Below are 23,860 nucleotides of genomic sequence, written 5' to 3'. Positions count from 1 at the left end.
GCGTACGTGCAAAAACCTCCGTCATGCTGAGTTGTAACGGTGTTCATCTCAACTTTGGCACATACAAAGGGTTATAGGCGAGTAAAGAAAAATACAGTGGAAACCAAGCTTAATAGTTTCCATTGACGCGTGTAAAAGCACGACTCGAAGCTTTGGAATGTACAAATATTTCCACGGGTAATGCTTGGTTTTCACTAGAGCGCGGCATAATGTATTTTCCTTTACGCACGTCAAAGCATTTGTGTGTCCAAAACTTGGGTGACGCACCGTTACGCACGCTAGTGGAAACCAAGCCTTATAAAAATAACTTTGACGCGCTAGTGAAAACTTAGCTTTAGCCCTTTACTACGTCGACATTCGCAGTCGCTATTTGAGTGCTAGCCCTTATTTTTCGCACCACTTTAAACGATTATGTGGCTCTTTAAAGTCCAAGCTACAAGAACCATACAATATATATATATACCATACTACAAGAAGTAGCTTACACGTCCAGGCTCTGTTAACTCAGGGTTGCCACGAAAATTTCATTATCATATTCCCTGACTAATTTTATAAATTTACTCTGACGCTTTTTAAGGCCAAAATTGGTCACTTTGTAACTTCATATTTTACTTTTATCAGATTGTAATCTTTTTACTTCTGGTTTTATTTTAGTGTAGGGGTATGGTTTAAATTCCCCGACTTTTCTAAAAATCAGAAAATTACCCGACTTTGTAGGCCTACTTTCGAATTCCCTAACCGGTGGCAACTCTGGGAATTAACACTTACTAGAGAATTGTTTAATCCAGCGAGCTTTGCTAATGAATAGACGAGTCAAATTATCTTAGATTGGCGCCACGTTTTCGACTGTCACATAGTTGTCGAAACATAAGCCTATCATAAGGTCTAGGCCAAATTTTTGACGATCACATACCCGTTATTAAGAGGTAGGTATTCAAAATCTGCACCTCATAGTGGCTACGTCCTCAACTACGCATTTCTGAAATAAATTTCGCGAAATGCATGATGAATGCGCGCAAGCCGTGCGCGAACTTTTTTAAACTTAGAACCACGCGAAACCTTAGCACCGTAGCCAAAGCTTATTCACAATTTTATCGCTTTAAAACTGAAAATTAACACTTATCTTTGCAAAATGATTCATCAGAACCTAAAACTGGCTAATAGAAATAAGTTTTGTTTCTGAAGGTATTTATTTTTTAATTTGAGATTTGGCATTTATCAACCCGAGCGTGGCTGCTCTACCAAGTAAGATAATATTTTAGATGTAGAAATTTTGAAAAAGAAAATGTCGCTACTACCCTATCGTCGTACGTTAATTTTCTTCTCGCATGGTAGACATTTATTTATGGGGACCTTATGATAGGCTTATGATCGCAATGATAGGATGGGATAAGCTTATTTTGTAGAAAAAGTGCTACGCGGGAAGACTTACCTTCTTGTAGATCATTGTGACAAAAGACCACTGGTGAAGAAACATTTTGGAGATGCGCCCTAAAAATCGAAAATCAAAGATTTAATTTTCCATTCTGGATTCTTTAAGACACTAAACGTTAGCTTTAGCAAAAGAAAATCAAACAGCTGAACTAGCTTGAAATACGTTTCAAATCGTGACTACTTTAACAAGAGTATCAGTGAAAACCAAAATGTATATCAACAATAATTGATAGGTAACGCAAAGAGCTATAGAAGTTTAAACGATAGAGCTACCTAGACCTCGGTTGTATTCATTTCAACCACGAATATACAACTATATTATGACAAATTCTAACACCTGGGGCTAGGCTGGGCGAGGTCTTTCTGCTTTTTAAATAATCACTTAAGGCAATAAACAGTCATTCGTTGATCGTTACCGAGACCCCCAAAACGATTCCGGGACTGGCCATTTTAATTGGCAAAGAAAAATATAAAAAACCACCTTGTCCCAAATAAGAGTATTTTTACCTATTTTCGTTCAATCGAACAGATGCGTATTAAAATAACTTTGACGTTAAGCCTTACAAAATACAATAACCCAATTTCAACTTCGATGAATGAAAACTTGTAGAATTTAACGGTAATAGTTTGTGAAGGGAGCTGTTGGCTGGCGTGGCATGAAGGGCTTGCGACCACCCTCCTACGCAGTGGCGTAGCTAGGGGGGGCTAAGGCGGTGCCTTGAGTATTAGCCTAGCTGATTATTAAGTACGCTAACGCAGTGTTGTGTACAAATTTCATTGGACGAACCTTTACGCTGAACGTTTTACGGGCCGGGGGGGGGGGGAGACATTATCGGAATTTTCCCCTTCCGACGGCAGCAGGAGCTAAATCGTCTAACCAATGAAAACTGGGGTACGTTCAGAAACAGTCAACGGAAAAAAACCCGATGGATTTATATTTTTCACCGATGAGCTTTTTCGTCATGGGTCATTCCATGACAAATCGTCCAAAGGTATCCACCCTACCTTTTTAGATTTGGATAAAAATTTGCCTTAAGGGTTATTTTGGTCGTAAAAGCCGATTTACAAATTATTTTTAATGTGCGATAAGCGGTTTTTGAGATATTCGCTATAGAACTTTAGCAAAAAAGGCCAAAAAGGCCTCAACACCAAAAACTTGGAAATTGATATCTCCGTCAATAAAAGTCTGATTTTAATGGGATAAAGCTTATTGTAAAGCATTTTTCTTATACAAACCAGCATAAAATTTTAAAAATTCTATATTGATTTTCTTAGTCTCAAAAAACAGTTTAAATTGTATGACCTTTGACCTTTACCTGTTACCCCAATTTTAGTGAAATATAAATATTTTTTTTCGAATTCCCCGTTTATGATTTAGTCGGAAAGATCAAAATCCTAAAGTAGTATTTTTAGTTCTTTAGAAATAAATTATTTTGTACAACCCCTCGTGCAGTTTTAGAGACATGGAACTTGGTAAACATATCTTGTTAGTCCAGTCGATTTAAATTAAAAACGGGGTGTAACTAAAAAAAAATTGAATAGAATTTTTCTCTTTTGCAATGTGTTCCTAAAATCGGTCTGAACAGCCCCTGAAAAATTTCCATGAATCCCACCATGAGAAAGTGGTCAAAAGTGGTCACAGGTGGTCAAGGTAGATTTTATTTGGAAAATACGGTCGGGGAAAGTTTAAAAAAGTTATTCTGACTTCATGCTTTGAGATAAAAGGCTGAAATTTGGTGAATATACTTCACAGCTATAGGGGATAATTATAGGTCAAAGCTTTTTACCGCCGCCATCTTGGATTCAATATGGCGGACGCAAGTTCGGTGTAAATCTCGGAATATCTTATCAAAAAACCTTATAACGTATGCAAATACTCTTGATATTGTCTATTATGTATTTTTCCGGTTTATCACGGGCTTGCGCGGTAATAATATTTTCCCGCCATTCGCAAAATACAATATGGCAGCCGTTTCAACCTACAAGAGAGAGAATCACAATTGTTACTTGGACGATTTATGCCGAGTTTTGGCTTATTCTATAGGAAACTACATTCTCGGAGCGTTCCCGTCAAAATAAACACTATTTAAAAAAAGAAACATGAAATTAACCTAAATAATTTATTTTAAAATTTTAAAACTTAAATATTTTCGGTATCAGAGTTCAATATCCGGTTTCAATGAGTTTTCGCAAATAGCTAATTGGCAAGGTCCGCAGGCCGACGAACAATTAAGGCTTTGGCTTTTGCATCGACAACTCTTATCGGAGCACCTCTTGGTACATTTGCAGCGTACTAAATTTAGTAAGCAAATTATAGCTGGTGTTAAGTCCATCGTTATCGGACCACCCTCTAATATCCATCCCCGGTCACTATGGTTCAGATTTTTGACGTTTTATTTCCATACAAATACAAATAGTTAGGGGAATACTCTCGGGTTTCACAAGTGAACTCTTAGATGCAACTTTTGAAAAAAAAGGCTATGTAATGACCGTCAAAGTATCAGTTGATGTACCACCAAACATGGACTAATAGATTTGTATAGCCCCGTACCGTAAATAGATACAGAAACAGATAAACCCTGTTCCTTTAGAATAAGTCCAAACTAAATCGTCCCAGTAACAATTGTGATTCTCACTCTTGTAGGGTGAAACGGCCGCCATATTGTATTTTACGAATGGCGGGAAAATATTATTACCGTTCAAGCCCGTGATAAACCGGAAATATAGATAATATACAATATCAAGAGTATTTGCATATGTTATAAGGTTTTTTGATAAGATATTCCGAGATTTACACCGAACTTGCGTCCGCCATATTGAATCCAAGATGGCGGCGGTGAAAAGCTTTAACCTATAATTATCCCCTATAGCTGTGAAGTATATTCACCAAATTTCAGCCTTTTATCTCAAAGCATGAAGTCAGAATAACTTTTTTAAACTTTCCCCGACCGTATTTTCCAAATAAAATCTACCTTGACCACCTGTGACCACTTTTGACCACTTTCCCAAGGTGGGATTCATGAAAATTTTTCAGGGGCTGTTCAGACCGATTTTAGGAACACATTGCAAAAGAGAAAAATTCTTTTGAAATTTTTTTTAGTTACACCCCTTTTTTAATTTAAATCGACTGGACTAACAAGATATGTATACCAAGTTCCATATCTCTAAAACTGCACGAGGGGTTGTACAAAATAATTTATTTCTAAAGAACTAAAAATACTACTTTGGGATTTTGAGCTTTTCGACTAAATCATAAACGGGGAATTCGAAAAACAATATTTCTATTTCACTAAAATTGGGGACACAGGTAAAGGTCAAAGGTCATACAATTTAAACTGTTTTTTGAGACTGAGAAATTCAATATAGAATTTTTAAAATTTTATGCTGGTTTGTATAAGAAAAATGCTTTACAATAAGCTTTATCCCATTACAATCGGACTTTTATTGACGGAGATATCAATTTCCAAGTTTTCGGTGTCCAGGCCTTTTTGGCCCTTTTTGGTAAAGTTCTATAGCGAATATCTCAAAAACCGCTTATCGCACATTAAAAAAAATTAGAAAATCGGATTTCTCGACCAGAATAACCCTTGAGGCAAATTGTTATCCAAATCTAAGAAGGTAGAGTGGAAAATTTCAAAAAATTTGGTCGATTTGTCGTGGAATGACCCTCATAATGAAGTCGTAAGTTGCTGAACGCTTTTATTCGGTCATCGGTGTTTTTTAAAATAGCGTAGCATTAGTAGTAGTTTTAGGTCAGTAGTGACGTCAGTCATCGGAAAAACCGACTCTCTTTCGGTGACTTCGGTGTCTCACCGATGACTATCGTGACGTCAATACCCGAAATTAAAATGTCAGCGGTGACTCAGCGGACTCGCCGGTGAGCGTTTCTGAACGCAGCCCTGTAAGCAAATATGTTATGTCTGACATTTCCTTATGTCATCACAACAACAAGTAATGAGGGTAAAAGAAACTTTCGCCGCTAGTGGGGTGACCGAGATAGTGGTTTTCTAAGCAGAAGGCGTGAGCTTAAAGTCCCCGGAAACCCCCACAGCTTATTCCATCAGTAGTCACGCCACTAGCGGCGAAAGTTTCTTCTCATTCAAAGAATATTGTACCGTACAATATTCTTTGAATGAGAAGAAACTTTGTAACAACAATTTGTACGAACCTCAGCCATTTCATTTCGCCTTCTAAATCTAAGGAGAGCAGTTGCTTGGCAATCGGCTTTTTATCAGTAGTGACAGATTCAGCTTGAATATTTTCCCTAATATAGTCCAGCCATCTAAAAAAAAAGAATATTTACAATCTCGACTCAAGATTTAAAAAAAAAAAGAGTCATCTTACTTGGACATTATGTCAAAGAGCCAGGAAGGTTCCTTATTGATGGGAACTTGGAGGGTGTGAACACCAGCCAGCTTCCTGGCAATAATTGCCGAAATCTCGGGGTCGTGCAGCTCCCTGCAAGTAAGAGCTCTGGCCTAAGAACATATTTACCAACCATTAGTAACGTAAAGGTCGTATCGGAATATTCACCAAAACAACTGGATGTTTTTGGTTTTTTTCCAATGATCATATCATTCAATATATAACGAATTTGTAAATTATCAACTTCATATCTCAGCGCACAGGCCTATCTAGGATATATACTGACCCAGTTTCTAAATCGTGTAGCGACCAATTTTAGTAATGTATTAATGTTAGTTAATTCAGAAGCCCGATTTAACTTTTATTCTGTAATAATGTTTTCTTTCCCACGTTAGTCAGAATTTGACCTTGTCGTTTCCAAGAAAGTTTACGGGTTGGGGTAATTTTGGGCCACCTGATGGGGATGCTGGTCGTCACCACCAGGGGGACCCGTGAGAAGTTATTCTTAGCCTTGACTGTTCTCATTGAAGTGACCGCGCCGCGCTTTGGACGGTCACTATGGGAAAAAGGTGACTGTGGCCAGAGGTAGCCTAAATTCCCTCTTCGTTATTTTATCTCTCTCCGTACATCCATCTTCGGGATTAGCGAGTCCCCCTATTTTACGAACAATTCACCGCGAACCCCCTAAGACCCTTTCTCTTTTCCCCTGCAGTTTCCTTTACAACAAGTCCGAATTGAGGGTTGCCAATTATCTTATTCGGAGAATTTCTCCTTTTTGTGTTATATTTTTAAAAATAGCTTTAAGTGATGCGTGATATATGCCTGGCGTCTCGATGGCGCCAGGCTTGACATAATTGCAAACCATGATTTATTGGGGACGCTACGGCTGACCCTTTGAGGTGTTCCGCTAGTGGGAACAGAAAAACTAAAAGAAGCGTGATAACGCTTTTCTGGCGATTGGTTGGGTCCGGCCACGACTTAAGGTCCGGCTCCTCTGATTGGAGTGAAAGTGCGCGCCTCGTGAGCCACGTGACTTTGGCCACGAACAAAACCATGGTGTTCGCGCCCTTTGGTCAGAACTGGCTTGGGTCTCACCTTTATTCCATAAGGTCGAAGACACTCTCTAAGTTGTCCCGGGATCGGCCTTTAAAAATGCGAAGTTGCGGTGGCGGGAATCAGTGAAGCCGCGAGATTCTCGACCGCGAAGTGCGCGTAACGTTACGGTCTCGCGTAACTAGAGAAGTTCTTGGTCAGCAATGACAAAATAAAGCTTCGATTAGTTGTTCCCAATTACGGGGAAGCTACCGCGTATGTGCGCGAGATCATGAACAGGAAGAGGTGCGGTTAAGGACTTCGACCAATATGGACCTCCAATCCGGACCGTAAAAATAAGTATTTTAAAATAAGGAGGATGGCTGTGGCCATCAGGTGTTATGTAAATTGAATTCTTTCATAAGTGTCATGTTGTTAAGTGTTTTATTTAGTTAAACACGAATAACACGAATAACACGAATAATCAGCTAGGCTAATACCCAAGGCACCACCTTAGGCCTAAGTCATCATGCGACTTTTGAAGCCCTAAATTCAGGTGGCCGGGTTACAATGCGTAGGAGGGTGGTGGCAAGCCCTGCATGCCACGAGATCGAGCCAACAACTCCCTACACTAACTATTAGCGTTAACCTAGACAAGTTTTTGTGGAAGGGGAAACCGAAGAACTCGAGGTAAAACCCCTTAAACCAGTGGGGAGAGAACTCGCAAACTCAACGCGGAAGGAGTGGTTCCGAGTTTTCACCCAGTGCCACAAGCTGGGATCGAACCGGGCTCCTCTTGCTGCGAGACGAAAGTGCTAACCACTCCGCCACCCCACTAGGTAAGCTGTAGCGCTCAGTATGTGTTTAGTGATTGTAATTGTTTTCTTGTTTTAATTTAGTTTACCTTCTTTAATTATACGTTAATTATTAATTTTGAATTTCGTGTAATGGCAACTCTCAATTTAATGTTAAGCAAACATCCCCTAGACATCCCTTTTCAAACTCGCTAACCCCGAAGGTTACGCGGGAGGGGGGATCAAACTCACCATTGTAGGCTTGGTCGCTGGGTCTCCTTTAGGCTAAGAGGGCGACGCAAAGTTTTGAGTATAAAATCCCCACATTTATGTAGTTTTTGGCAGGCGCCATATGATATAAATTGCGGTATAGTTATTAAACCTACATAACCGGCAAGGTTGTTCAAAATGCTTCTTTTTTTTTCCAAAATGCAAAATACTTTATCCATAACTCAAAATGCAAAATACAAAATGCATTTTAATAAAAGTTTTTCTAAATGCAAAATGGTTTTAGCAGCTCAAAATAAAAAACAAATTGCATTTTGATAATTGGTTTTACTAAATTCAAAATGGTTTTAGCAGCTCAAAATAAAAAACAAATTGCATTTTGATAATTGGTTTTACTAAATTCAAAATGGTTTTAGCAGCTCAAAATAAAAAACAAATTGCATTTTGATAATTGGTTTTACTAAATGCAAAATGGTTTTAGCAGCTCAAAATAAAACCAATGGCATTTTGAAAATAGTTTTTTCAAAATGCGAAATGTTTTTACAAATGAACTGTTTACTTTTAATTATTTATATTTTAATTATTAATAATTACTAACTTATTATTAATTATTATTATTATTAATTAGTAATTAATAATGACGTAGAGATTTCAAAACCATCCTCGCCGAAAGAGTGGGAAATAAAGCTTTGGCACGAATGTTCGTCTGCTTCCGAGTCGGAGTGAGTAACCGAGTATCGCCATCTACGATTACTTGGGAGTAAATAGCAGATTGGAACTTTCTCCGAAAGAGCCGCGATGATGGTTCTAGAGTAAACCCAATTTGAAAATGTTTTTCCACATGTCAAACCCACAAAATGTAAAATGAAAATTACTTTCCTAGAAACTCAAAATGCAAAATACTTTTTCTAACTCAAAATGCCAAATGGTATTATTTTGAATTTTGCAATGGTAGCCTTATTGATTGAAACCGCGTTAACTAATTGTAAAACATGCAGACTGAAAAAAAAGGATGTTCATTAAATCTTAACATTTCATTATATTAGATAACTTGTTTAAATATTATGTTATTAGAATTAAATAATTCAAAATAATTACATTGGTACCATAAAATACTTTAATATATTTATTATATTTAGTTTGGGGTGCAGAACAGCACAGTTAAATTTTTATCCCGTCCTGAAATAAGCCTTTCTATAAAGTCATTACGCTTGCTGAACTTGTTTTAATGTATACGTGGGAGTTCAGTTCAGTTTTGAAGGCCACTCGTCGAATTTTAATTCGTGTCTTGTTCAACTTGTTAAAATGTTCCACGCGCTCTCTAATATTTTAGCGTAAAAGGCTCGCGTATTTTATTTATTTCAGGGAGCACCAGTGCCGTGCTTAGAGGTCTCGCGGCCCCGGGCGAAATGCATGGGCGAAACTGACAATTGTGAGTTTAGCGGCCTTCCGGTATATACATCCCTATGGTAAAATTTTAGCGGCCCTGGGCGACCGCCCGGCTCGCCACCCCCTAAGCACGGCCCTGGAGAGCACGCGTGAAATCGCTCGAGCCCGTTTACGCTCGAATACCAAGACGCGCGTGGAACTTTTCAACAAGTTGAATAAGACCATAGATATAAGAAATGTATATGAAGGTCTAGATAAATTTCGGGGCGTGTAAGCCTAACATAAAATACGGAATTGACACCTAGCACGGGGAAGGCACGTGACCAAGAGCGCGAGGTCTCTTAGCATTTTAGTACTAAGTGCTTGACCTTTCCGCAGGCCGTAGTCTTTAGACACCATCTGTCGGTGACTTTTAGTATAATTTTAAAGCAGGATACAATGGCTCTCGCGACGATAGTACGAGCTTTCTTACCGATAGATAGCGCCTTATAAGGATAGCCTGCAGAAATTACGCGTTTCTGCTAGATGTCACCTCCGTATTCACTCCCTTTGAAACATTTTATCTAGACCTTATACATGTATACGTTACCTATACCTATGAATAAGACATGGTTCATGCTAGCGTCTATTTGCTATCATAGCGAACCGTCACTTCTACGTCACGAGTGGCGCGCACGATACATCTAAACCAGAATGCCAATGTTACTTTACAGCAGTGGCGTAGCGTGGGCCATTGTCGCCCGGGGCGGAATCATAATTCCAAGGAGGATAGGAAGAGAGGCGAAGTAGAAGGGATGAACGCGCCAAAATCATCCTTGTAAAAATGGGCAAGTTTGCCGCCCTCCTAATGGTGGCGCCCGGGGCGGACCACCCCTCCGCCCCCCTCGCTACGCCACTGCTTTACAAAAAGTCCTATTGTCGAATGGCTCGCACGAAAAACCGAAACTGAGCTAGCCTCTCCATGAAAATATCCTGGTCAGAAGTAAGAGACTCACGGGTATGTATTCTTCGAGTCGTCCTCCCGGAAAAATCCCGTACAGCTTGGGTCCGAGTTTCCTCTCCGAGAGCATCATGAAGATGACACTTTCGGTAATGGTCGTGTCGGGTTTCTGTCCGTCGAACAACTGCCCGTACACCCTCAAGAGCACTTGACTGGGTTCCGAAGGCGACGACAAGGGAGTGTGCGTTTCGGGTAAGGAGCAGTAATACAGGAGGTTGCTCATACCGCCACTGAAAACACCAGAAACATTTCATCAAAGATTATAAGAATAATAAGCTAGGCTAATACCCAAGGCACCATCCTAAATCCAAGTCATCTCGCGACTTTTAATGCCATTAGTTCAGGTGGCCGGGTTACAACGCGTAGGATGGTGGTGGCAAGCTTTTTACGAAACGCGAACCTTACACTTACTAATACATTTAACATTTTTAATTAGGTAGTGGCGGATCGTAAGCTGGGTTCGTACGCAAATTTCTGATCTAAATTCCAATATTCCTGATATTTTTTTGTTAATTTTGTTTTGGTCTTTTTAAGGTGAAATAATAAAGTATATATTGTTAATAAAAATCACGAATTTTATCATGTTTCCTGAGATAACTAGAAGATAGCGTTAATTGTTTATCTTTTTAAAATAACATACCTGAAAACTAATTGGTTAACTAAAAAATTCCAAGACGTCTTACGTATATTTTTAAAAACTGACTTTTTTCGAGCGGGCGGACAAAGTGAAAGCACGCACCTGATGGACTTGAACACCATGTCGGTGCTGCTGATATTCTTCCACGTGCCACTGAGAAATTCTCGGCATATTTTGTAGGCTCGATCCTTCATGACCAGCGCCGGACCCTCAGCGGCCTCTGCCGACGGAGCAGCACCCTCAGCGCCCTCAGCGACAGCAATCGCCGGATTCCCCTCGGAAGCCTCGATCCTGGCGCCCTCCTGGTCGCGCGGCTGATCTCTGCCGGAAGACATGATACTCCGTCAAATTCCGAGTTGCGAATACCGCGACGACGCTCGGAAAAATGTCACGATTGGGATGTGGTTCTTATCGGACGACATCAAACGGTAATTTCCGAAGGTCGGGGACAACTATACTCTACTAACGAGGGAATAATTGATCAACTTCCACAAAATGATAGCGCGGAGACTGTTTAATGATATACAACAATCAAAAAGAAACACTTGGAAGCGAATAAGTACGGATAGGACCTCAAAGCGACTACCCGCGCTGAATCTTCCCCCCGATAAATAATCGTTATCGCGAGTGATAATGAAATTTGGTGCAAAATACGCGATGAACTTTGGAGCGGACCTTGACGAAAGGCGAATTCTGTCCATTTCCCCCGCTTCAAAAATGCGAGAATATTAGACGGAACTAGATATTTTTTATACACTCATTTTGCGGCCTATTTAGCTAGACGAAACACCTCTCCCGGTAAATGTACTTATATCAACAACTACGTTACGCGCTATAGCGAGAATGTATTGAGGTTAGCGGAGAATATGTAAAAGCCATTGTGCCCTCTAACGGGAGATAGTCTCCGACTACACGAAGAGAACCTATGATCCTCAGAAAACTGAACGAGGAAAGGCAGATGGGCCGTGGGAATCACGAGGCGTACCGGGTAGCACCCTCATTCTCTGCTCACCCGAATGCATTCTTGGTGGAACTACACCTACGAGCGAAGGGGTAGGCACTTTAGTAATCAGGTGTACAAATCGTATGTAATCACCGAGAAATTGCTTCAGAAAATCACTAGAAATCACCGAGAAATGGTTAGAAATCACTAGAATCACCGATATTTTTTTAGAAATCACCGAGAAATTGTTATAAATCCCGAGAAATCGTTACAAATCACCGGCAAATCGTTAGAAATCGCTAGAAATCACCGGCAAATTGTTAGAAATCCCTAAAAATCACCGAGAAATTGTTAGAAATCCCGATAATTTTTTTAAAATCCCGAGAAATCGTTAGAAATCACCGGCAAATCGTTAGAAATCGCTAGAAATCACCGGCAAATTGTTAGAAATCCCTAAAAATCACCGAGAAATTGTTAGAAATCCCGATAATTTTTTTAAAATCCCGAGAAATCACCGAGAAACTGTTAGACACCCCTAGAAATCACCGAGAAATTGTGAGAAATCTATAGATATCACCGAGAAATTGTTAGACACCCCTAGAAATCACCGAGAAATTGTGAGAAATCCCTAGAAATCACCGATAAATTGTTAAAAATCACCGATATTGTTTTTAGAAATCACTACGAATCACAGAGGAATTGTTAGAAATCACCGAAAAACTTGTTAGAAATCACTATAAATCACGGATAAATTGTTAGAAATCACTAGAAATCGCCGATAAATTAGTGGAAATCAAAGAATGAGTTTCGAAAATCCTTAATCAGGTGTACAACGTTTTTACGAACGACTAGTCGACTGCCTCCTCGCCTACCACTACGTAACAGTTTATAGTAATGCCAGATGTTTGCCATTTTTCACATTGACTCGCCTAAAAATTGTTATTTATGAAAGTATAAGGTAAAGGCTAGATTGGTTGAAGGTCACAGGTAGAATTGCTATAACCTCGGTTATAACCACGCGCCAAATAAATATGTTGATGGATAATGTTGAATTTAAAACTAACTATTATTCCCATTATAATATCGGTATAATCGAGGGGCTAGACACGTTGAAAATAAATGTACATCAGATTGATGATTTCAAAAATATTTACAGAATTTTCATTCCATTTGTTAACTTTCCGATATTTTCTGAGAACTCTTCCAATATTTCCGATATTTCTAAATGAGTCCTCATTCTAAGAAGTTAAATTTTCCGAGCTTTCTTATATTTATTTGTGATTTCTCAAATTTACTATATTTATTTGTGATTTCTCGAATTCCCTATATTTATTTGTGATTTCTCAAATTCCCTATATTTATTTGTGTTTTCTCAAATTTACTATATTTATTTGTGATTTCTCAAATTTACTATATTTATTGTGTTTTCTCGAATTCCCTATATTTATTTGTGATTTCTCAAATTTACTATATTTATTTGTGATTTCTCAAATTTACTATATTTATTTGTGATTTCTCGAATTCCCTATATTTATTTGTGATTTCTCAAATTCCCTATATTTATTTGTGTTTTCTCAAATTTACTATATTTATTTGTGATTTCTCAAATTTACTATATTTATTGTGTTTTCTCGAATTCCCTATATTTATTTGTGATTTCTCAAATTTACTATATTTATTTGTGTTTTCTCGAATTCCCTATATTTATTTGTGATTTCTCAAATTTACTATATTTATTTGTGTTTTCTCGAATTCCCTATATTTATTTGTGATTTCTCAAATTTACTATATTTATTTGTGTTTTCTCGAATTCCCTATATTTATTTGTGATTTCTCAAATTTACTATATTTATTGTGTTTTCTCGAATTCCCTATATTTATTTGTGATTTCTCAAATTCCCTATATTTATTTGTGATTTCTCAAATTTACTATATTTATTGTGTTTTCTCGAATTCCCTATATTTATTTGTGATTTCTCAAATTTACTATATTTATTTGTGTTTTCTCGAATTCCCTATATTTATTTGTGATTTCTCAAATTTACTATATTTATTTGTGTTTTCTCGAATTCCCTATATTTATTTGTGATTTCTCAAATTTACTATATTTATTTGTGATTTCTCGAATTCCCTATATTTATTTGTGATTTCTCAAATTTACTATATTTATTTGTGTTTTCTCAAATGTACTATATTTATTTGTGTTTTCTCAAATTTCCTATATTTATTTGTGTTTTCTCAAATTTCCTATATTTATTTGTGTTTTCTCAAATTTCCTATATTTATTTGGGGTTTCTCAAAATTCCTATATTTATTTGTGATTTCTCAAATTTCCTATATTTATTTGTGATTTCTCAAATTTACTATATTTGTGATTTCACAAATTTCCTATATTTATTTGTGTTTTCTCGAATTCCCTATATTTATTTGTGATTTCTCAAATTTACTATATTTATTTGTGTTTTCTCGAATTCCCTATATTTATTTGTGATTTCTCAAATTTACTATATTTGTGATTTCACAAATTTCCTATATTTATTTGTGTTTTCTCAAATTTCCTATATTTATTTGTGTTTTCTCAAATTTCCTATATTTATTTGTGTTTTCTCAAATTTCCTATATTTATTTGGGGTTTCTCAAATTTCCTATATTTATTTGTGATTTCTCAAATTTTCTATATTTATTTGTGATTTCTCAAATTTACTATATTTGTGATTTCACAAATTTCCTATATTTATTTGGGGTTTCTCAAAATTCCTATATTTATTTGTGATTTCTCAAAATTCCTATATTTATTTGTGATTTCTCAAATTTCCTATATTTATTTGTGTTTTCTCAAATTTACTATATTTATTTGTGATTTCTCAAATTCCCTATATTTATTTGTGTTTTCTCAAATTTACTATATTTATTTGTGTTTTCTCGAATTCCCTATATTTATTTGTGATTTCTCAAATTTACTATATTTATTTGTGTTTTCTCGAATTCCCTATATTTATTTGTGATTTCTCAAATTTACTATATTTATTGTGTTTTCTCGAATTCCCTATATTTATTTGTGATTTCTCAAATTTACTATATTTATTTGTGTTTTCTCGAATTCCCTATATTTATTTGTGATTTCTCAAATTTACTATATTTATTTGTGTTTTCTCGAATTCCCTATATTTATTTGTGATTTCTCAAATTTACTATATTTATTTGTGTTTTCTAAAATTTACTATATTTATTTGTGTTTTCTCAAATGTACTATATTTATTTGTGTTTTCTCAAATTTCCTATATTTATTTGTGTTTTCTCAAATGAACTATATTTATTTGTGTTTTTGTTGTAACTGATAAAGACCATCGTTGGGTCTACTGTACTTTATCTTTTACCTTTCATTTTTTATGGCAACAAATGTTTTTTAGCTGCATATATAAACGTACAATATTCGTTGTCTGTTTCCAAATTGTTGACTTGCTCTGAATAAACTCAGTTCATTATATTTTAATCTTGCGTACTCCATCCACATAACGACAGGTTATGGGCCCAGCACGCTCCCATTGCGCTTAGATTAGTAGCTAAAGTATTTGCATAGGGTTAGTCTTTGTCAGGAAAGAAGTACGCGTCAAGAAGATCATTACAGAAGGACACAAGCTCCTGTTCAGTCATGGCAACTAGTCACAATGTAAGGATCGAGAGGCTCAGTAAAGACAATTACGACACCTGGAAAATGCAAGTCGAAGCGCTACTTGTCAAGAATGACGTATGGACCTACGTGGATGGAAGTAATCCGAGACCAATATTAGTGAACGGTACCAATGGAAATTCGGCGACCGTTGCAGATTGGGACCGGATGGATAGAAAGGCCAAATCCGATCTAGTACTTGCAATCACCCCATCGGAACTGAAGCAGATCAAAAACTGTGCCACATCTCGAGACGTATGGTTAAAACTCGAATCGATTTACCAGTCTCGAGGACCTGCCCGTAAAGCGACATTGCTGAAGAGACTCACGCTCAACAAAATGGTGGAAGGCGAAGATGTACACGAGCACGTGAAGCAGTTCTTCGATACAGTCGACCGTCTGGAGGAAATGGAGCTGAAAATCAACGATGACCTGCTGGCCATCATGCTTCTATACAGCCTGCCGGACAGTTTCGAAAACTTCAGATGCGCTATCGAGTCACGGGACACCCTGCCTGAACCAGACGCTTTAAAAATCAAAATCATTGAAGAAGCGGACGCGAGGAAGTCTAAAGAGAAGGACACGATTCAGAACGCCATGGTTGCCTTTAAGAAACAACCACGCAAGAAACAATACAAGCTGAATACTGAAGTTTTGAAATCCAACAGTCAAGCTGAGAAAGCCGTTTTCAAGTACAAGTGTCACCGGTGCGGAAAACCTGGTCACAAAGCTGCGGATTGCAAGAATAATCTTCCAGATAAAGCTGGAAAAGCCGAAGAAAAAGCTAACGTAGTCACCGAATGCCGAAGAAACCTCGAAGAGTTCGCTTTCTACACCGATCGAAACGAACAAGACGTCTGGTGTTTGGACAGCGGAGCAACTTCGCATATGACGTCGAAGGGAGAGAAGTTCGAAAGTATCGAAGAGGTCGACAAAACGCTTAATTTAGCCAACAATGACTCGACGGAGATTAAAGGCATCGGCACTGTCAAAATCGAAACGACAAACGGCGAAACGGGAAGAATACTAAAACTGAAAAAAACCCTTCTTGTTCCGGACTTGAGAACGAACTTGATGTCTATATCCAAGGTTACGGATAGAGGTTACGAAGTACTTTTTAAAAAGTCAAAGGCCATCATCCTGAAAACCAATGGGGAAGCAATCGCCATCGCTGATCGGATAGGAGATCTATTTTTCTTGAGGAAGGATACGGAAGCAGTCAACGCCGCGCAAGTCGAAATTACTCCAAAGTCTAACTTGGAAGACTGGCATTACAGATTGGGTCACGTCCACGAAAGAAGCCTGAAAGACATGGCCCGGAAGAATAAGGCTCACGGTTTCAAGCTGGCGAACGAGGAAATCCTATCGACCTGCGAGATCTGCGTCATGGGAAAACAATCTCGAACACAGTTTCCAAAATCTGAAGAAAACCGGACATCTGAGCTCCTGGAACTAATCCACACAGACGTATGCGGACCAATGCGGGTTTCTTCGATAGGTGGTTCAAAATATTTCGTCGTCTTCACCGACGACTATTCAAGGTGGAGTGAAGTTTCGTTTTTAAAAACGAAAGATGAAGTCTTGGACGCTTTCAAGGACTTTAAAAACCGAGTCGAGTGCCAAACGGGAAGAAAAATCAAGGCTTTGCAATCCGACAACGGAACGGAATACTGCAACAACAATTTCGACCATTTCCTAAAAGAAAGTGGAATTTCGAGGAGACTTACCATTCCCCACACGCCACAACAGAACGGAATTTCGGAGAGGAAGAATCGCACGTTAGTGGAGACGGCGAGATGCATGCTAATCCATTCTAAGTTGCCACCATCATTCTGGAGCGAAGCCATCGCCACAGCTAATTACATCAGAAACAGATGTCCTTCTCGAAGCATAAATGGTGATTTACCCTTTACAAGATGGACGGGAAGGAAACCCACCCTAAGTTATCTGCGAACTTTTGGCGTAAAAGCACTGATTCTGGATGAAAAAGATACGAAGGGAAAGTTTGATTCAAGAAGCAAAGAGGCGGTCTTCATCGGCTACTCCGCGGAATCGAAAGCGTACCGTTTTTGGCTGCCAAATGAAAGGAAAATAGTAAGAAGTCGAAATGCCAAATTCTTGGCAAAATTTGATCAAAACGACAACTACGAAGATTTCATTAGCCCGGATATGTACGCTGAGTACGAAGTTAAAGAATGTCATGACTCCACGAAATCTGAAACAGTCGATGCTGAAATAAATTCACCCACTGAAACGACGAACGTTGAACCAACTGAAGTTGGAGTGCAAAGCGTCGATTCAACGGAATTGAAGAAAGGACCTGGACGGCCTAAACTAATACGTACTGGAGAGCCTGGAAGACCAAAAAAGCAGTATAACATGATCCCAAACAGCACTACTCTATCTGAAATCCAAAATGAGTCAGCAAGCCTGATTGGTATCCCAGACCCAGCGAACATAAAGGAGGCGATGGCTTCCGAAAATGCAATGGACTGGAAGGTGGCGACCGTAAGCGAATTCGTGTCCCAAATAAAGTGCAAGACATGGGAAATTGTTACCCAGCCGGAAAACCGCAAAGCCATTGGCAACCGCCTGGTTTTTCGAACCAAATATGACGGAAACGGCCAAGTTGAACGACGAAAAGTTCGACTTGTCGCCAAAGGATTTGCCCAGCAGACTGGAGTGGATTTCCAAGAAACATTTGCCCCAGTTGTCAGATCCAGTTCAATCAGACTCTTAATGGCATTATCCGTGGAGCTTGACTTGATGGTTCATCAAATGGACGTCGTAACTGCATATCTAAATGGCGACATTGATGAAGAAATTTATATGGATGTACCAGATGGCCTTGTAGATGTCCTCCAAGCGATCGTTAAAGCGAACAAAGAAAGCGATGAAGTCGTCAAAACTTCTCGCAAATGGCTCTCCGACTTACAAGGATCAAATAAAGTATGTCGCATCAAGAAGGCCTTGTACGGGTTGAAGCAGTCTGGAAGGCAGTGGTACAAACAACTGGACAAACGTCTGCGTGAGATAGGAATGCGCCCCTTGAAGGCTGACCCCTGCGTTTACATCTCGAAGAAAGGCGAAGACATAATGCTCATCGCCATTTACGTCGACGACTTAATCATTGCTTGCAACAATGCCCGATGGATGGAGGAGACGAAATCCGAACTGAAAAAGAAATTTGAAATGAAGGACCTGGGTGCTATTCACCATTGCCTAGGCATCGAATTCCGGCAAGACCTCGTAAAATCAACTATCCGCATGTCGCAATCAAAGTATACGGAGGCAGTACTTCAACGTTTTTCAATGCAAGATTCGAAACCAATATCTACCCCGCTGAACGCCAACGAGAAATTGATAAAACCCGAATCTCCGTCGGAAGAGAGCATGGAAAGTTTTCCGTACCAAAGCCTTGTCGGATCCTTGATGTACTTGGCCGTTTCCACTCGTCCCGATATCTCGTACGCAGTGAGCACCTTGAGTCAGTTCAATACCAACTACAACGAAGAGCACTGGAAAGCTGGAAAGCGAGTTTTACGTTACTTGAGGGGTACAACTCAACATGGACTTCTTTTCAAAAAGAGTGGAGAAGAGCTACAAGGATTCGTTGATGCCGATTGGGGAGGCTGTGTAAATGATCGACGTTCGTACACCGGTCACTTTTTTAAACTGGCAAATGGAGCTGTCGTGTGGGAGGCGAAAAAACAAAAGACAGTCGCACTCTCAAGCACTGAGGCCGAATACATGGCTATGACGGAAGCGACAAAAGAAGCGATGTACCTTAAACAGTTCCTAGGGGAGATTGGAATCTCAACAAATTCCATCTTAATTTACAACGACAACCAAGGAGCCCAAAAGCTTGTCCGAAACCCGATCTTCCATTCCCGCACAAAACATATAGACATCCGTCATCACTTCATCAGAGAAGCGTTCGAATCTGGAGCCATCGACTTGAAATACATGTCAACGAATGATATGCCTGCAGACGTGTTAACGAAGGGACTCTTTGCACCAAAACACCATTCCTGCATCCAGAATTTGGGTATTAAAGATCATCAGTAAATCTGACGCCAAAGCTAAAATATTAATAATCCAGCTCTGGACTTTAAGGGGGACTGTTGTAACTGATAAAGACCATCGTTGGGTCTACTGTACTTTATCTTTTACCTTTCATTTTTTATGGCAACAAATGTTTTTTAGCTGCATATATAAACGTACAATATTCGTTGTCTGTTTCCAAATTGTTGACTTGCTCTGAATAAACTCAGTTCATTATATTTTAATCTTGCGTACTCCATCCACATAACGACAGTTTTCTCAAATGAACTATATTTATTTGGGGTTTCTCAAAATTCCTATATTTATTTGTGTTTTCTCAAATTTCCTATATTTATTTGTGTTTTCTCAAATTTCCTATATTTATTTGGGGTTTCTCAAAATTCCTATATTTATTTGTGTTTTCTCAAATTTCCTATATTTATTTGTGATTTCTCAAATTTATTATATTTGTGATTTCACAAATTTCCTATATTTATTTGGGGTTTCTCAAAATTCCTATATTTATTTGTGATTTCTCAAAATTCCTATATTTATTTGTGTTTTCTCAAATTTACTATATTTATTTGTGATTTCTCAAATTCCCTATATTTATTTGTGTTTTCTCAAATTTACTATATTTATTTGTGTTTTCTCGAATTCCCTATATTTATTTGTGATTTCTCAAATTTACTATATTTATTTGTGTTTTCTCGAATTCCCTATATTTATTTGTGATTTCTCAAATTTACTATATTTATTGTGTTTTCTCGAATTCCCTATATTTATTTGTGATTTCTCAAATTTACTATATTTATTTGTGTTTTCTCGAATTCCCTATATTTATTTGTGATTTCTCAAATTTACTATATTTGTGATTTCACAAATTTCCTATATTTATTTGTGTTTTCTCAAATTTCCTATATTTATTTGTGTTTTCTCAAATTTCCTATATTTATTTGTGTTTTCTCAAATTTCCTATATTTATTTGGGGTTTCTCAAATTTTCTATATTTATTTGTGATTTCTCAAATTTACTATATTTGTGATTTCACAAATTTCCTATATTTATTTGGGGTTTCTCAAAATTCCTATATTTATTTGTGATTTCTCAAAATTCCTATATTTATTTGTGATTTCTCAAATTTCCTATATTTATTTGTGTTTTCTCAAATTTACTATATTTATTTGTGATATCTCAAATTCCCTATATTTATTTGTGTTTTCTCAAATTTACTATATTTATTTGTGTTTTCTCGAATTCCCTATATTTATTTGTGATTTCTCAAATTTACTATATTTATTTGTGTTTTCTCAAATTTCCTATATTTATTTGTGTTTTCTCAAATGAACTATATTTATTTGTGTTTTCTCAAATGAACTATATTTATTTGTGTTTTCTCAAATGAACTATATTTATTTGGGGTTTCTCAAAATTCCTATATTTATTTGTGTTTTCTCAAATTTCCTTTATTTATTTGTGTTTTCTCAAATTTCCTATATTTATTTGGGGTTTCTCAAAATTCCTATATTTATTTGTGATTTCTCAAATTTCCTATATTTATTTGTGATTTCTCAAATTTACTATATTTGTGATTTCACAAATTTCCTATATTTATTTGGGGTTTCTCAAAATTCCTATATTTATTTGTGATTTCTCAAAATTCCTATATTTATTTGTGATTTCTCAAATTTCCTATATTTATTTGTGTTTTCTCAAATGTACTATATTTATTTGTGATTTTGTCAAATTCCCTATATTTATTTGTGTTTTCTCAAATTTACTATATTTATTTGTGTTTTCTCGAATTCCCTATATTTATTTGTGATTTCTCAAATTTACTATATTTATTTGTGTTTTCTCGAATTCCCTATATTTATTTGTGATTTCTCAAATTTACTATATTTATTGTGTTTTCTCGAATTCCCTATATTTATTTGTGATTTCTCAAATTTACTATATTTATTTGTGTTTTCTCGAATTCCCTATATTTATTTGTGATTTCTCAAATTTACTATATTTATTTGTGTTTTCTCGAATTCCCTATATTTATTTGTGATTTCTCAAATTTCCTATATTTATTTGTGTTTTCTCAAATGTACTATATTTATTTGTGATTTTGTCAAATTCCCTATATTTATTTGTGTTTTCTCAAATTTACTATATTTATTTGTGATTTCTCAAATTTACTATATTTATTTGTGTTTTCTCGAATTCCCTATATTTATTTGTGATTTCTCAAATTTACTATATTTATTTGTGTTTTCTCGAATTCCCTATATTTATTTGTGATTTCTCAAATTTCCTATATTTATTTGTGTTTTCTCAAATGTACTATATTTATTAGTGTTTTCTCAAATTTCCTATATTTATTTGTGTTTTCTCAAATGAACTATATTTATTTGTGTTTTCTCAAATGAACTATATTTATTTGGGGTTTCTCAAATTTACTATATTTATTGTGTTTTCTCGAATTCCCTATATTTATTTGTGATTTCTCAAATTTACTATATTTATTTGTGTTTTCTCGAATTCCCTATATTTATTTGTGATTTCTCAAATTTACTATATTTATTTGTGTTTTCTCGAATTCCCTATATTTATTTGTGATTTCTCAAATTTCCTATATTTATTTGTGATTTCTCAAATGTACTATATTTATTTGTGATTTTGTCAAATTCCCTATATTTATTTGTGTTTTCTCAAATTTACTATATTTATTTGTGTTTTCTCGAATTCCCTATATTTATTTGTGATTTCTCAAATTTACTATATTTATTTGTGTTTTCTCGAATTCCCTATATTTATTTGTGATTTCTCAAATTTACTATATTTATTTGTGTTTTCTCGAATTCCCTATATTTATTTGTGATTTCTCAAATTTCCTATATTTATTTGTGTTTTCTCAAATGTACTATATTTATTAGTGTTTTCTCAAATTTCCTATATTTATTTGTGTTTTCTCAAATGAACTATATTTATTTGTGTTTTCTCAAATGAACTATATTTATTTGGGGTTTCTCAAAATTCCTATATTTATTTGTGTTTTCTCAAATTCCCTATATTTATTTGTGATTTCTCAAATTTCCTATATTTATTTGTGTTTTCTCGAATTCCCTATATGTATTTTTGATTTCTAAAATTTACTATATTTATTTGTGTTTTCTCAAATGTACTATATTTATTTGTGTTTTCTCAAATTTCCTATATTTATTTGTGTTTTCTCAAATGAACTATATTTATTTGTGTTTTCTCAAATGAACTATATTTATTTGGGGTTTCTCAAAATTCCTATATTTATTTGTGTTTTCTCAAATTTCCTATATTTATTTGTGTTTTCTCAAATTTCCTATATTTATTTGGGGTTTCTCAAAATTCCTATATTTATTTGTGATTTCTCAAATTTCCTATATTTATTTGTGATTTCTCAAATTTACTATATTTGTGATTTCTCAAATTTCCTATATTTATTTGGGGTTTCTCAAAATTCCTATATTTATTTGTGATTTCTCAAAATTCCTATATTTATTTGTGATTTCTCAAATTTCCTATATTTATTTGTGTTTTCTCAAATTCCCTATATTTATTTGTGATTTCTCGAATTCCCTATATTTATTTGTGATTTCTCAAATTTACTATATTTGTGATTTCACAAATTTCCTATATTTATTTGTGTTTTCTCAAATTTCCTATATTTATTTGTGTTTTCTCAAATTTCCTATATTTATTTGTGTTTTCTCAAATGAACTATATTTATTTGTGTTTTCTCAAATGAACTATATTTATTTGGGGTTTCTCAAAATTCCTATATTTATTTGTGTTTTCTCAAATTTCCTATATTTATTTGTGTTTTCTCAAATTTCCTATATTTATTTGGGGTTTCTCAAAATTCCTATATTTATTTGCGATTTCTCAAATTTCCTATATTTATTTGTGATTTCTCAAATTTACTATATTTGTGATTTCACAAATTTCCTATATTTATTTGGGGTTTCTCAAAATTCCTATATTTATTTGTGATTTCTCAAAATTCCTATATTTATTTGGGGTTTCTTAAATTTCCTATATTTATTTGGGGTTTCTGAAATTTCCTATATTTATTTGGGGTTTCTCAAATTTCCTATATTTATTTGGGGTTTCTCAAATTTCCTATATTTATTTGGGGTTTCTCATTTTTCCTATATTAATTGTGTTTTCCCAAATTTCCTATATTTATTTGTGATTTCTCAAATTTCCTATATTTATTTGTGATTTCTCAAATGTCCTATATTTGTTTGTGTTTTCTCAAATTTCCTATATTTATTTGTGTTTTCTCAAAATTCCTATA

General features: G+C 35.9%; 1 protein-coding gene across 3 annotated transcripts in view; it reads right to left on the bottom strand.

Annotated features, from left to right (window-relative positions):
- LOC149936609 (choline kinase alpha-like) overlaps window positions 1-23,860 on the bottom strand; it is a 44,557-nt gene that overhangs the window by 8,046 nt on the left and 12,651 nt on the right. The window contains exons 2-6 of one of the 3 annotated variants that reach the window (XM_090181521.1): window positions 10,982-11,200; window positions 10,238-10,472; window positions 5,779-5,912; window positions 5,603-5,716; window positions 1,433-1,491 (exon numbers count right to left, since the gene is read on the bottom strand). In XM_090181521.1, coding sequence (XP_090037647.1) covers window positions 1,433-1,491; window positions 5,603-5,716; window positions 5,779-5,912; window positions 10,238-10,472; window positions 10,982-11,073 — 634 coding nt within the window. In that variant the 5' untranslated portion in view covers window positions 11,074-11,200. Of the gene's footprint in view, window positions 1-1,432; window positions 1,492-5,602; window positions 5,717-5,778; window positions 5,913-10,237; window positions 10,473-10,981; window positions 11,492-23,860 lie in introns of those variants that run through there. The other 2 variants (XM_090181520.1, XM_090181522.1) reach the window with 2 other exon arrangements.

The sequence above is a fragment of the Leiobunum rupestre genome, chromosome 7 (genome assembly GCF_980474605.1).
Source record: "Leiobunum rupestre chromosome 7, qqLeiRupe1.1.hap1, whole genome shotgun sequence".
Taxonomy (NCBI): Eukaryota; Metazoa; Arthropoda; class Arachnida; order Opiliones; family Sclerosomatidae; genus Leiobunum; species Leiobunum rupestre.
Note: the sequence above shows the minus strand (reverse complement) of the source record. Positions and strands in the feature narration are given on the sequence as shown.